At 49.5% G+C, this 14,081-nt stretch overlaps 1 protein-coding gene across 1 annotated transcript in view; it reads right to left on the bottom strand.

Moving 5' to 3' along the window:
• LOC121291462 (collagen alpha-1(V) chain-like) overlaps positions 1-12,096 on the bottom strand; it is a 339,607-nt gene extending 327,511 nt beyond the window's left edge. The window contains exon 1 of the mRNA XM_041212673.1: positions 11,965-12,096. Coding sequence (XP_041068607.1) covers positions 11,965-12,073 — 109 coding nt within the window. The 5' untranslated portion in view covers positions 12,074-12,096. The remainder of the gene's footprint in view (positions 1-11,964) is intronic.
• Positions 12,097-14,081: the final 1,985 nt, after the last annotated feature.

Raw genomic sequence — 14,081 nt, 5'->3', positions numbered from 1 at the left:
ATTATATTCCGTGCATCTGGCAGGCGTGTACAGCAAACGCCATCCTGAATTTCATATTCTGATTTATTTTGTGATAGATTGCAGGTGTTGACAACAGCATTTATTTGTTCGTAGCAATGAACTTGTACAACATTATGTTGGCGCAAACCTGTTGCAGCTTCTTAAAGCTGAATGGCGAGCGCTGGCTAACATTTTTGAACTTAAACATTCTTCTTAAAGACTTTGAACGCCGCTTCAAGAGGTTCGGCTAAAAAAAAAAGGGGAAACCTGTACACCAGAGATATATTCAACAACTGAAGGGGCCACTCAGGAGAGCGTATACCTCCTGCCACAATGTGTAAACTCAACATTGTTACAATTACGCAGCCCTCCGCCGATGCCTGGCTGATGCTCCGTAACTACAAAGCTGAAAATAGAAATTGTGGTTCTGAGGGGGCTTCCATCTCACCGTGGAGGCCTCAGGCCAATCCACGTCCAACAACGTGCTCTGAAAACTCTGCTCGCACGTTGACAGCTCTGACCAATTCCACCCCAGCAGCTGAGTCAATCCACAACGTTCTAAAACAATCAGCGTCGCTTCCAGACAAAACAACCCACGATGTTCTAAAAAAAATAGTTAATTTGCCCTACCTCCCGACCCCTTTAAAAAATTCCGGGGTACGGATTCGGATCCGGATCTTCACCCAAAACTAATCGGTTCTTCCTTGGGCCATACCCTATCAGCGCAACACATTTTGTTGAAACTGGCCGTTGAGGTATATCGTTTTACAGATAACCAGCCAAGTAAACAGGGGAGAGAACATTACCTCCGTCCACCCTCAGTAGCAGAGACGAAGGGTTTTCGCTGTGAAATCGGCACTTTAAACAACTGGACGATAAAGTGTTGCTTCATCTTATGACATACAGTTAATTGTATAGACACAAGAAGTAGGTAAATAAAACATGGTTTTATTTATTCCTTTGGAACTAGTTTAATTTTTTACAAATGCTTGATTCCCAACTCTGGGGAGGTCTCTTGCCAACTGTTCTTTCTGTAGATTTTCTGTCCCATGTACGGGCGGTCGCACCTTACAACAGTGAAACCATATAGGCTTTTATCTTAATGCAAAGAACCTCTGCTGAGTGTATGATTGAAGCTGGGAGTTTGTTCAGGCCAACTTCATTTATTTATGGATGATCAGATAGAAAGATATATAAAAGCAGGTCTCAAAACCTCTGGACATCATTTTACTATCGTATAGTCATATAAATATCCATAGAAAAATAGCACTGTTACATTAATTCCCATGGTAAAATAATTTATTACCCATATCTGCACATAGTATGTACACAAATATGAATGCCCGGAGCTGAACTTGAATTACTAATCCTCATTAATAATAATCCCTTTGTCCAGATAAAATTTAAGCTGGTGACCTCCCTGCGGTATTCAGGAAATGAGTGAGATGGTAAATGTTGCTTTGACAAATCTAAACACATGATCAGCTGAGCAGCCTCAGGTTCTTAACCCTGGGTTTACCCACCCACCCTGACTGGTAGAGAGGACTTGATAAGGGCCATCTCAAGAGAAGACTCTAGAGGTAGCCCCTAAGATAAGTGGTGGGCTAGAGTAGAGCTGCCTGTCACCTTGTGACCTATGGTTGGTAAAGTGTCAGGAGGCCAAACAGGGGTCGTGTCTCCATAGTGTGCTTGACGGATTCACCAGTGGGAGAATTTCAGTTAGGCTGTCACCGACCATCTTTCCTTTCTTTCTATGCTCCTTAGAGCTACCTCAGTGTAGCAGGACTATCGCCACCTATTGGTTGTTTCCCTTTCAGATGACACACCCCAGCTTGACTTGTTAGGGTTTCGAGCGGCTGAACACAATTGTCTTCCACTTACAGAAGGTGCAGTACAGTGGGAGAATGAACCAAGCAGTCACTGTAATACCCAACCAGTAATACAATCCAGCCAGCCACACAGACACCTTTCCACCTCACCAATCCAGCCAGCAACTTCATCAAAACACCAAACCAACTAGCTTTCCCACCAAGTGTTCTGTCAGGTAGCCCATTACTCAGGTTCCAGAAGCCTGGAACTCCCCACCTAACAGCACTGTGGGTGTACCTACAGCACATGGACTGCAGCAGCTCAAGAAGTCAGCTCACCACCACCCTGGTGTTTTTGGCGATAAATGCTGGCCTAGTCCACATCCCATGAGCAAGTATTAAAAATAAAACTCAACAGCCAGTGTGTCAATCAGTTGACCAAGCCGTCCATTCCAGTAGACACTTTGCTTCTCAAGCTCACCCCAACAACTCAGCCAAACAGTCATTCCACCAACTGGCCCATTCCAACTATAAGGAAACAACTGTCCAGCCCGTACTCTAACTGACTAGCCCACCCTATTGATAGGTGTGCCATAGCACTAGGCCCATCCAACTCAGGGGTCACTCCACTAGCCAGCCCACCAAGCCAACTAGCCCACCCCAATGGATTCACTCCACCCCAATGATCCGGCCCATTGAACCCCACTCATTAAACAAGCCACCCAACCAATTTGAAACAAATCTATCCCCCCCCCACCACCACCAACCCCCACTATTGAATAAGTGCGATCTCTTTCCCATCAGGGAAGAAAAGAAACATTGATACAAAGGCAGGTACAGCCTAGGGGATGTAACCAGTGGCACCTTGTATCTTATATAACTGACAAATCTCAAGGACCATCACTTTAGTGAAAGGCTTTCCTCCAAAATTTCCTACAAAAAAAGTTGTGATTTCAACTTGCTGCTTGCTTATTACTAAAAATCTGAGTCCTTTGAGTTTCTTGAGCGTGGAGCTTGAGTTGCACCGACCAATGAAGGCTTCTTAACATTGGTTCAGGGTATCTTATTGACTACCTGATTCGGGTCTAGTCTGGGTTCAAATGGACCCAATTCCTCACTGAGCGCCTTTTTATTTTATTCATACTTGGTTATGCAAGCACCACTGGCAAAGCTAGTATTTATTGCCCAACCTTGTTTGCCCCCTGCCCTGTGTGGCTGGCTAGGCTATTTCATGTGGTCAATAAGAGTGAAACATATTGCTGTGAGTTGGGAGTTACATATAGGGCAGACTGGGTAAGGAGGGGCAAGCTGGTTTGGTGGGCTAGCTAGTTAATGAACCAAATGAGTTTTATTGACAATCCAGTAGTTCCATGATCATTATTGATGACACTATGATTTAATTCCAGATGTAACAACTAAACCCCTCCAGCTGTCTTGGTGGGACTTGAACTCATGTCTACCAAGCTGTTGGCCAGGCCTTTGGATTACTAGTCCAGTAACATTACCACTGTGCTACTGTCACCCCCATTTCACTCTTGGGCAGACTAAGTGATGTGATTGGGACCACACTATTAAAAACTATCAGGTTAGACCCAGTTAACTTATTGACAATCAATTGGCTGCATGGTAAACAGATGGCAGACATCAGGCACAGTCTCCCCGCTGGCATTCTCCAGTGAACGTGGCAATTTGCGATGCTCCACCTCAGTGATGGTTGGAACCTGCACACCCAGAAACAGGTTTTGCCCCTTCATAGGAACATAGGAGCAAGAGAAGATGGCCATTCAGCTCATCGAGCCTGCTCCATCATTCAGTGCGATCATGGCTGGTCATTCATTTCAATGTTTTTTCCCCACACTGTCCCCATATCTCTTTATGTCATTGGTATTTAGAAATCTGCTAATGTCTGCTTTAAACATACTCAGTGACTGAGCTTTGGAGTAAAGAATTCCAAAGATTCACCACCCTCTGAGCGAAAAAAATTTCTCCTCATCTCGGTCCTAAGCCCTTATTTTGAAACTGTGTTCCCTGGTTCTAATTTTGAATTTAAAGCACATTCCTTAGTCGAGTCTCAGGCTGGTACATCAGCTAAACTCAGGTCTGTGAACCTGTGGTTCCATAACGTGGGGTCTTGCCCCAGCCCTTCCTCACCTGCCCCCTCCCCTTCCCTGGCAAGCTCCTCTCGCTCCTGTGCTGGGGTCAGTGCTCCAGCTCTCAGAGCTTCTGAAGTTTTCCTGTCATGAGTTTGCACAGTGAAGAAATAATTACCCCGCGCTGCCCTCCGCAAAACAAACAGCCCGAGAGAGAGGAAAATGGGATGGGTGTGCAGCTGCCACACTGCAGCCAGAGTTTCACACTCTCCTGACTCGCCCAGGGCACCCTCTGTACCGTCAGCTGCAGGCAGTCAGACAGGCAGGCAGACAGGCAAGCAGTCAGCTGGGAGCTGGACCAGCCTCGCTGCATGCCCTCACACACCTATTCACCTTGCCTTCAAGGGTCCAGTATCTGGCTTTCTGCCCTTTGCTCTATCATTTCAAATCTCTCTCCCCTGTTAAGGCACGCATATACCTCCATGTATCCATGACCTCTTTCCAAATTCCTACATTCACATCATTTTTAATTGACGCTTGTGACATGGTGTTCATGGACTTTTCTGTCCAAGCCATGATAAATTACTCGAGTGCCTCTTCAAATCCAACCCCCGCCCCCAAATAATTGATCAGCAACGTCATTTCACAACTTCTGTGAAGTCCTGTCACCCATGAGGATGCCCCCTCCCTCGTCTCACTGTGACAAAGTGTCCCAAAAATAAAGCACACGGTGCACTCAAGTGCCAGCGACTGTGGCCAAAACTGGCAAGGGTGGGCAAACCCATTCTCTCCACCAGAGACAGCACCCCCATCTGCAGAGAGCCCTCAGGTTGGGAAATGCTCCATCTTCTGTCCACTACGGGCATTTCAGCCTAACCCAGGAAGCAAGCCACACAACATTAGGGGAGAGCACCCAAGGGCTTGCAAGCAAGAGATGGAGTTGCTCACTCTGGGGCCCGTGGCATTTGATCTGATTCCCATCCAGTACTGTACTTAGATTTGAGATTCTGAAGAAGACTCATACGGATTTCATGTTAACACTGTCTCCCTCTACAGATGCTGCCAGATCTGCTGAGTTTTTCCAGCACTTTATGTTTTTATGCACTTAGATTTGGTTAGACTTGCCCATTGAATGTTGGTAAATTCACACTTTTACATGGGGCGTGGGCATCACTGGCCAGGCCAGCATTTTTTTCCCACCCCTAATTGCCCCTTGAACTGACAGGACTTGCTAGGCCATTCCAAGGGCAGTTAAGAGTCAACTATATTGCTGTGGGTCAGAGTCACCTGTAGGCCGGACCCAGTGAGGGCAGCAGATTTCCTGCCCTAAAGGGGAATTAGTGAACTGGATGGGTTTTTGCAGCAAATCAGTGATGATGGTTTCATGGTCACCATGACTGAGACACATTGGTTAATTGAATTTACATTGATGGTGTGATTTAAACCCAGGACCCCACCCCCCTCCACCCCACCCCAGAACTGGGCCTCTGGATTACTAGCCCAGTGACATTACCACTACACCACCATTTCCACGTAGATATATCTGTAAGGAACAAAGAAAAACCTATTGAGATCTACTCGTCCAACGGTTCGATGATGCAATGATTCTCTTCAGAACCAAGCATTGTACCTGTTACATCCAGGCCTACTGAGGGAGGTTTATCCTCAGCACCACCCCTTTCCCCCACCCCCAGCATCCTTGCATGTTGACCCTGGGATCTGGTCTTGTGCCTGTTGGGACATGAGGGGAATGAAGAGAAGAGGTCTTCGGCTCGGCCTCCATAGCGCTTGTCTACCTTTGAAGGAAGTAAGATGTGAGAAATGGATGGGGCGGGGGGGGGGTGGGGTGGGGGGGTGGGGTGGTGGTGGTGGTGGCTGGGGGGAGAGGGAACGTATTAACTGGGACCCCCTGTGGGAACAATGCACACCCACCTTGTCCAATCAAAGGGATGCAACAACAACACATTATATTTACTTAGCACCTTTAACACAATGAAACATCCCAAGGTGCTTCACAGCAGCATTAGGAAACCAGACATGACATTGAGTCGCATAAGGAGATATTAGGTCAGACAACCAGAAACTTGGTCAAAGTGGTAGATTTAAGGGCTGTCTTATAGGAGGAAAGCCAGGTGGAGAGGCGGAGAGGTGCAGGAAGGGAATTCCAGAGCTTACAGCTGAAGACACAGCCACCAACAGGAGGGGGAGTTATTAAAATTGGTGATGCACAAGAGGCCAGGGTTAGGGGAGTGCAGAGATCTCGGGGGAGTGGGGTGGGAATTGGAGGAGATTGCAGAGATAGGGAAGGAGAGATAGGGGAGGCAAAGAGAAAATGATGGATTTCAAGCAAGGGTTAGGCACCTGGGCAGATTGGGGGGTTGTGGGCTTGGGGGAACATCAATGGCACCCGTCAATGAGCCAGCCTCTCTCTGCTCCTGTCAGCATTGTGCCACGTTTGCACTGGACTATTACTTCCCTCTCAAAAAAAGACAAAGCCCTTTTCAATGACAGGGTCTGAAGCACGTCCCTTATGTGTTTGTTTTTTTTTTAAAATAACATTCCCTCCCTCCCCTTGACCGCAAAACTACCTCCTGACTGGCCCCATTCATCTGCACTTCCTGACCAATCAGGGGCTCGCCGAGCACATTGGACAAGAGGTCCTTTCATGGAGAATGCAACATCACACAGCCCCTGTCTGCCCAGGGAACGCAGCACTGAAAGACCAGAGAGAGACCGTCGGGTTTGCACAATGAAACCCCATCCTGAGATAGAACAACCCCCTGTCCCGATCAACACCCCCACCTCCAGAAAAAATGTTCTCATTCATACATCATCTGTGTACCCAAGTACTGGGATTAACCAATCATCCGGCCCCGTTCACCCCTTCAAAACCTCCCCTGTATTAGCCAGGAGGCTCAAGCAATCTCCTAGTAATAATGGAGTCTTTGAGGAGCTCATGAACATCGGCCCTTGTTCTCCTGGCCCAAGGAGTGCCAACAAGCACTCGACCGCCAGGGAATAGGCATCAGCATCCCATGGGTTTTGACATATTAATGGTTGGCTGGTCGCAGTTGCCTGGTGAGGGGTTGTAATGCTGGACTTTTTTCTTTAAGCTTGGATGGAGGGTCATGAACATCCGCTCCCCACCGACCCCCAAATGTTGCAGGCTAGCCAAATACCTGGGGGAAGGTGGGAGAGGGGGTTCTGAAGCAGCCCTCCTGCTGGGAAGAGCATGAGCACATGGGCGTGGAAGCAGGCCATTCGGCCCTTCGAGCCTGCTCTGCCATTCAATGGGATCATGGCTGACGTGGTTGTGGCCTCAGCTCCACTCTCCTGTGGGGGTGGGAGATAGGCCCTTCGCATGATCAGGAGCTATACTTTGGTGCTAAGGTGTCCTCGGCTTTGGGCGTCAGGAGCTCCCTGGTGCCCCCAGGCCTTCATCGTTGCCCACATGAGAACCTACCGCAAAAGGTGTGACCTGAGATCCGATTTACACCTTTACACATGAAAGTCCACCCCCCCCACCCCCAAGTCAGTGCACTAGCCCCTAGTCTATAAGCTGCAATCTCTGGCAGCTGGGCTGGGCCAGTGAACCCTTCTATCACCGCACCTGGTGTTCCCAGGGCTTATTTAGACTCAGGGTGGTGGGTCTCAAGCATCCTGTAGCTATAAACCTCTGGATGGTAGCGTAGCTTTCCCTCTCAGCAGGTTTACCATCAGGGGCAGCAATGCCCTTAGAAAGAGTCCATCTTGCTAACTGGAAGGCTTCGCTCACCTTGGGCTGTAGCTGATGAACGAGGGGAAGAGGGGAAGGCTACTCGGGCTGACCCCCCGCAAGTTTTCATCCAGTTCCACCTAGCCCGGATCCTCTCTAACCCAGCAACCTCACAGAGCCCTCCCCACCTCTATTACTCTCTCTCTCTCTGGCTGTTTGAGCTTGACTCCTGCCCCCCCCCTCTTGCCAACCCTCCCTGGCACTCCCATGGAGGGAGGGGTAGAGAGCCAGTCCTGCTGCTTCTGGGGAACAAGGTTGAGCTGGTGGGAGAAGAAACCCTGGGGGGTCCGAGGAAACTCCAGGAGCGGTGCCCCATGAACAGACGGGAGCGGAGCCTTCCCTCCCGTCAGAGTCTAAAGCTTTCCTCACACCCCTCACACTACCCAGCCCTCTCCAACTGTGCTGGAGGCAAGAGTCACTGCAAATTCACGGATAATTGGTGCTGGGTGCCTTTCCGATGCAGACACCAAGAAAAAAAAACACACTCCAAGCCAGTGAATTCCTCACTCAACTCACACAATCCATTACAGCCCAGATCCTTTTCCAGGAAGACTGGTTTCCCCATTTAATGGCAAGAGGTGTGAGGGAGATGGTGACTTGTAGAGAACTGACACCTCCCAGCCCTCATGCAGCAGGACAAGGCTGCAAGACCCCCTCATCACCCTATCTCTCAACTATTTATCAAGGCACATTGCTAACATTTCCTCTGCCCCACAGTCATTCTGGATCTCTGTGAGACGCAGAAACAATTAACATATTCCAACATGCACACACACACATATATATATATATATATACTCCCAAAAAATATATACACACACATTCACAAGTATAAATATATTTATACACACATATATATATACCTATATAGATACATACACAGATTCACAACTATATACACAATCACAAATAGAAATATATATACATATACACACACATTTACAAATATACATATCTAGACATATATATACACATTCAAAAATATAAATATATGTATATTTGTATACACACAAATATTTGTGCATACACACAAATATATATATGCACATTCAAAAACATAAATATAAATATATTTATATACACACACAAATATAAATAAATAAATATATACACATACATATACACACACATTCACAAATATACATATCTATATGCACACATTTATGTATGTATTATATATATTATATGTACATACACAAATATTTATGCACACACAAGCTCATGTGCATATAATCCTTGGCATCTTTAAACTAAGGATTGAAAGATTCCCCTGACTCCAAGTTAACCAAATTTTGTCGCCCTGGAGTCTCGAGCTTACTTCACAGAACCTGACAGAACACAAGGAGGCCATTCAGCCCATTTCGCCCGTGCCAGCTCTCCAATGTTGTCCAATGAGCACCCGCCCCCAACTCCCCCCCCAAACCCCACCCCCCCCCCCCCCCCCCCCTTCATTCGTTCCTCATAGTCCTGCAGATGTCGCCTTTCCAAAAGTATATCATTCTATTTTTCTCTTTGGTGAAAGTGATCATTAAAACTTTCCACCGTCCTTTCAGGCTCAAGTGATAATTTCCACCTATTTTTTTCTAAATCTCGTCGACACAGGGGTGCTTTCAGCACCGATCGGTTGCGTGCCCTCGCCACAGTCCCGATAAACAAAAAGGACTTGCTCAAAAGAGTGAGGAATGCAGCTGGAATTTCTCTCAGACACACACGAGTGTCTTGTGAGCGCTTGGCTGCAGGTCCATGAGCCAAACTGGAATTGGGTCAGCAGCGGGGGGAAAAGGAGAGGCGGGTGCAGAATAAAGGCGGTTAGATGAGAAGGACTGCATTGCTTCCCTCCTCCCCCACCCCCCTCAACTCTGTCTCTCTCTCTCTTTTGAGTTTATTTGTCAGGAGGGTGTGAAAGGATCTCCCCAACAGTGCTCCGGCAGCACTGGAGGGTCGAGCCTGCACTGTATATACATCTGTCTGTTGCTGCTGCCGGGGCGACGATTCAGAGCGTGGAGAAGCGACGAGACTCCTCTCTGCGCACTGTTGGGGCGGCCTCTCTCACAGGGAAGGCTGTGCAGCCGCCTCGGCGCATTATGTGAAAGGTGCGAGTGACACCTCTTGACACGACCCACAGTCGGCACCCCAGTTTGTCCCAGGTGCCTTCTAAAGGTACCCTCCTGTCGGCAGGGTTTGCTCCCTCTCTCTTCGCCCCCACCCCCCTTTCTGAACGAAGAATGAAATCAGGAGGCCAGGCAGACCAGACATCCTGAGGTGGGGGGGGGGAGGGAATGAACCGAGCGCTTGAAACTGGGTGCCTCGCCCTATTGATGCCGCTGGGAGTTTGCAGAACGCCAGCCACGTTTCCAGGCTGGGACGCCCCCTGGTCTATTTCTAACGCGGAGTACTCCCAGCATCAGCCGCGGGGCCAACAGGAAGGCAGACAGTTGTGACCTTGTTCCTAAAGAGTGCAGGAAGATTTCACCCGCGTCCTCGAGGTCCGGCAGGCAGGACCTGTGCTGGGGTATTCGGTTGCAAAGCTGACAGGGCAGTGGTTGTGGCATTTTTTTTAAACTTTTATTAGATGGGCAGCGAGTGTGGCACCTTTGGGCTCAGCAGCCACCCGACGCAGAGTTGGCGCTTTGAAAAACTCGGATGGTCTCGACCGGAGCAGGAATGTTGATTAACCTTCAGTCAATAACTGCACAGTCCCCACTCAGCCCCAGTGTCTACCTATGATGGCTTCATGACATCTATCACCATCCCACACGCACACTCACTCTTCCCCCCCTCCATCTCACCCCCTCTCCCCACACAGGGGGAATAAGTGACTTCTGGTGCGAATCGCCAACAGCTCGGTCATACATACATCCCATTCACACTGTCCACCGTCACCTTGGCACCCGGGGCCAAGTCAATGAGTGAGCTCGCACGATAACCAGCTGGGTTAATCCATTCAGGTAGACATTGAGGTGTGTGTGTGTGTGTGTGTGTGAAAGAGAGAGAGGGAGAGGGGTGGGGGGGCGGGGGACTGCAATGGTCCATTGCACAGGATCACGTCTGGAACTTCTATGTCATCCCTCACCTGCTCTTCACAGATTGGGCTGCTGGGATGCCCTCTCCATCCACAGAGCGAGACCTGGCCCTGATCACACTGTGCTCAAATCTTGGCCATGCCAATCCTTTGACAGTACAGCGTGAGGGTCTCAAATCTAGTCCAACTCTCTCACCAACGGCAACCCCCCCCCCCCCTCCCCACCCCATATACACACACACAAAACTTCTATCCCCTCACCCCTTTCATTGATTCCTGTTGAGACTCTGAACGACCACATTCGCCGGGGCATTGGAGGTGGGGGGGCGGGGGGGGGCGGCGGCGAGGGGGGGGGTGGTAGTGAGAGGGGCGGGGGGAATATCATGCCACAACAGTGGATTTTGCCTTAATCGGGCAAGGCGTTACAATGAAATGGTTTACTGGCTGCAGCAGAGCGCTGAGGTGAGGGTTACCGGTGTGAGAAGCCTTGGCAATGCTGAAACCAACAGATGGCGTCTCTTCCCTCTCTCTTCCTCTCTCTCTATTTCTCTTTCTCCTGCTCTCCCCCCTACCCCAGCCCCTACCGTCAGCCTGTGATCAGAGCCCGTCTGGAACCGCAATCCCCTTACCCCAGCTGGAGAAAAGGTATCGTTGGCATGAGGCTCAAGCAGCTGTCCCGTCGCAATACCTCCCACTTTCTAACAAGTCCCATAGAGAGAGAGAGAGAGGCTTTGACAGACAGCCTGCTCTGATTGACACCTCTGTATTGGACAGTCCTTCACTCCACACACACTCTGAGTTCCCGAACGGCCCCAATACATTTCGGACGCCCCCCACCCCCACCCCAAACCCCTCCACCCATTAAAAATCAATCAAGTCAAATTCACATTTTTTTAAATATAAATGATTGCAGCATCTTCAAAAAAAATACTTAACGGAAACCTTGCAAAGAAAAAGAGTTTGCAACTTGTATCAGAGTTCCTGACCACAACATCATATATATATATATTTTTAGCAACATACAAGAGGATGAGATTCATTCTCACAGCTGGTCCCCAACTTCTTATTGCCTTTTGCACACATTTTGTCCTCATTTAACTCTCCCCCCCACCCACCCCAAAGCTCTTGCTGGAATTGTATCCTCAAATCAGCAACAGTAGCCAGCAGAAACGACAATGCAAACTGGCCTTTTCTTTTAAAATTCTTCCCCCGCCCCCAAGAAATAAAGTTCATTCGAAACCAGCCCGAAGCAAAAGCGCTTTCTCTTACCTGCCCGGGTTCCCGGCGATTGCCACAGGATTAACGTCAAGGTGAAAACAAATAAACTCGTGTCCCACGTCCAGTTTTTTCTCCGGCCAGGGGAGCTCGGCAAATCCATGGTGCCCGGGCTCCCAAGCAGTAAAACCGGGTGGCTTTTTTTTCAAACGAAAAGTGCTGCAGGCTGACAGGTCAGCTTTGGGGAGGGAAGGGAGGGAGGGAGGGAGGGAGGAAGGTGAAAGGTGGTGGTCGGAGGGAGGTCAGTAGAGGGAGGGTGGGGAAGGTGGATTGGGTGGTTGAGGGGTGTGTGTGTGTGTATGTGGTGGGGGGGGGGGTTGTTGGAAGAGGGAGGGAGAACTGGGGGTGGGGGGGGGGGTGAGATTTGCAGCGAGGGTTGAAAGACAGTGGTTTTAGGAGAGTCCGTCTTGAGTCCAGTCTATAGCTCCATGTATTCGCTTTGCAGTGAAGTTGCACTTGCCCTGGGGGCTCTTGCTGCTCCTCTTGCTGCGATGGGATGAGGACAGGAGGGCTTGCTGTCCTTTTTTTTGCCCTTTTAAAGCTGTTGTGTTCCCGGGGCTTGATGTTTTTTTTTTGTTGACCCTTGTCTCTGGCTCAGACTCTAGGAGTGATGTGTGCTGCTGAATCAAACCGTGCCCCCTTTTCTGCTTCGCAGGCTCCGCCACTCACTGCCTCCAGTTGACACACTGTGCTCAACTTCAGCACTTGTTTCCAGTCCCCCCCACCACGCCGACTCCGCCGCCCGGCCAATGGCAGAGCGGCGGCCCCGCCGCCCGATTTCTCCTCCAAGCGCCGCCCCGCGCCCCCACCCCCCCACCACCACCACCTCACTCACCCGCTCACCTGCAGCGGCCGGCGGGGCGGCCGCCGTCTCCCCATTGGCTGAGAGCGGCGGAGGGGGCGGGGCCACGGCCCCCCCCGCTTCCGCGGCACGAGGGGGCGAGGCCGCGGCCGGCAGGGATTCCGTGACGTCACAGCGGAAGCCCGACCAATCAGCCGTCGGCCCGGCAACTTCAAATAGGGAAAGATAAGGTGCAACAAGGGGAGTCCGAAACATGGGTCAGAGGAAGGCGTATGTACAGAGAGAAAGATAGGGATATACACACAGAGCCAAACACAGTGGGTATATAGACACACACAGCCAGGTATAGGGATACACATACACAGAGCCAAACACAGGGGTATATATACACACACACACACACACACACACACACACAGAGCCAGGTATAGTGATACACATACACAGAGCCAAACACAGTGCGTATACACACACACACAGCCAGGTATAGGAATACACATACACAGAGCCAAACACAGGGTATATATACACACACACAGCCAGGTATAGGGATACACATACACAGAGCCAAACACAGTGCGTATACACACACACACACAGCCAGGTATAGGGATACACAAATACAGAGCCAAACACAGGGGTATATATACACACACACAGACAGGTATAGGGATACACATACACAGAGCCAAACACAGTGCGTATGTACACACACACAGCCAGGTATAGGGATACACATACACAGAGCCAAACACAGTGCGTATATATACACACACACACACACACACACACAGAGCCAGGTATAGTGACACACATACACAGAGCCAAACACAGTGCATATGTACACACACACATACACAATAGAGCTAGATGTAGGGGTATACACATAGACAGCCAGACATAGGGGGTATACATAGGGAGAGCCATATACAGGAGATGTATACACAAACAGCCAGACACAAAGGGGTAAACGCACATACATAGGGCTCGATATAGCAGTATACGCACAGAGAGCCAGCACAGGGTGGGATTTCACAGCCCTGTCGCAGCAAGGCCATAAAATGCGGCAAGCCGATCAAAAGCCCACCGACTTCAATGGGACTTGAAAATCCCACTGGTGGGAAGGGTTGTAAAGTTACACCCAGAGGAGTACACACACGTAAACACGCACACACGTACACACACACACACACGCTTAAAGCTAGATTTTGCAGTATGCACAGAGTGAGCCAGTTACAGTGGGTGTAAATGCAGGGAGAGACAGATACAGGGGGCGTACACATTGGTCTGAATTTTGCACACGTTGTGG

The sequence above is a fragment of the Carcharodon carcharias genome, chromosome 19 (genome assembly GCF_017639515.1).
Source record: "Carcharodon carcharias isolate sCarCar2 chromosome 19, sCarCar2.pri, whole genome shotgun sequence".
NCBI lineage: Eukaryota > Metazoa > Chordata > Chondrichthyes > Lamniformes > Lamnidae > Carcharodon > Carcharodon carcharias.
Note: the sequence above shows the minus strand (reverse complement) of the source record. Positions and strands in the feature narration are given on the sequence as shown.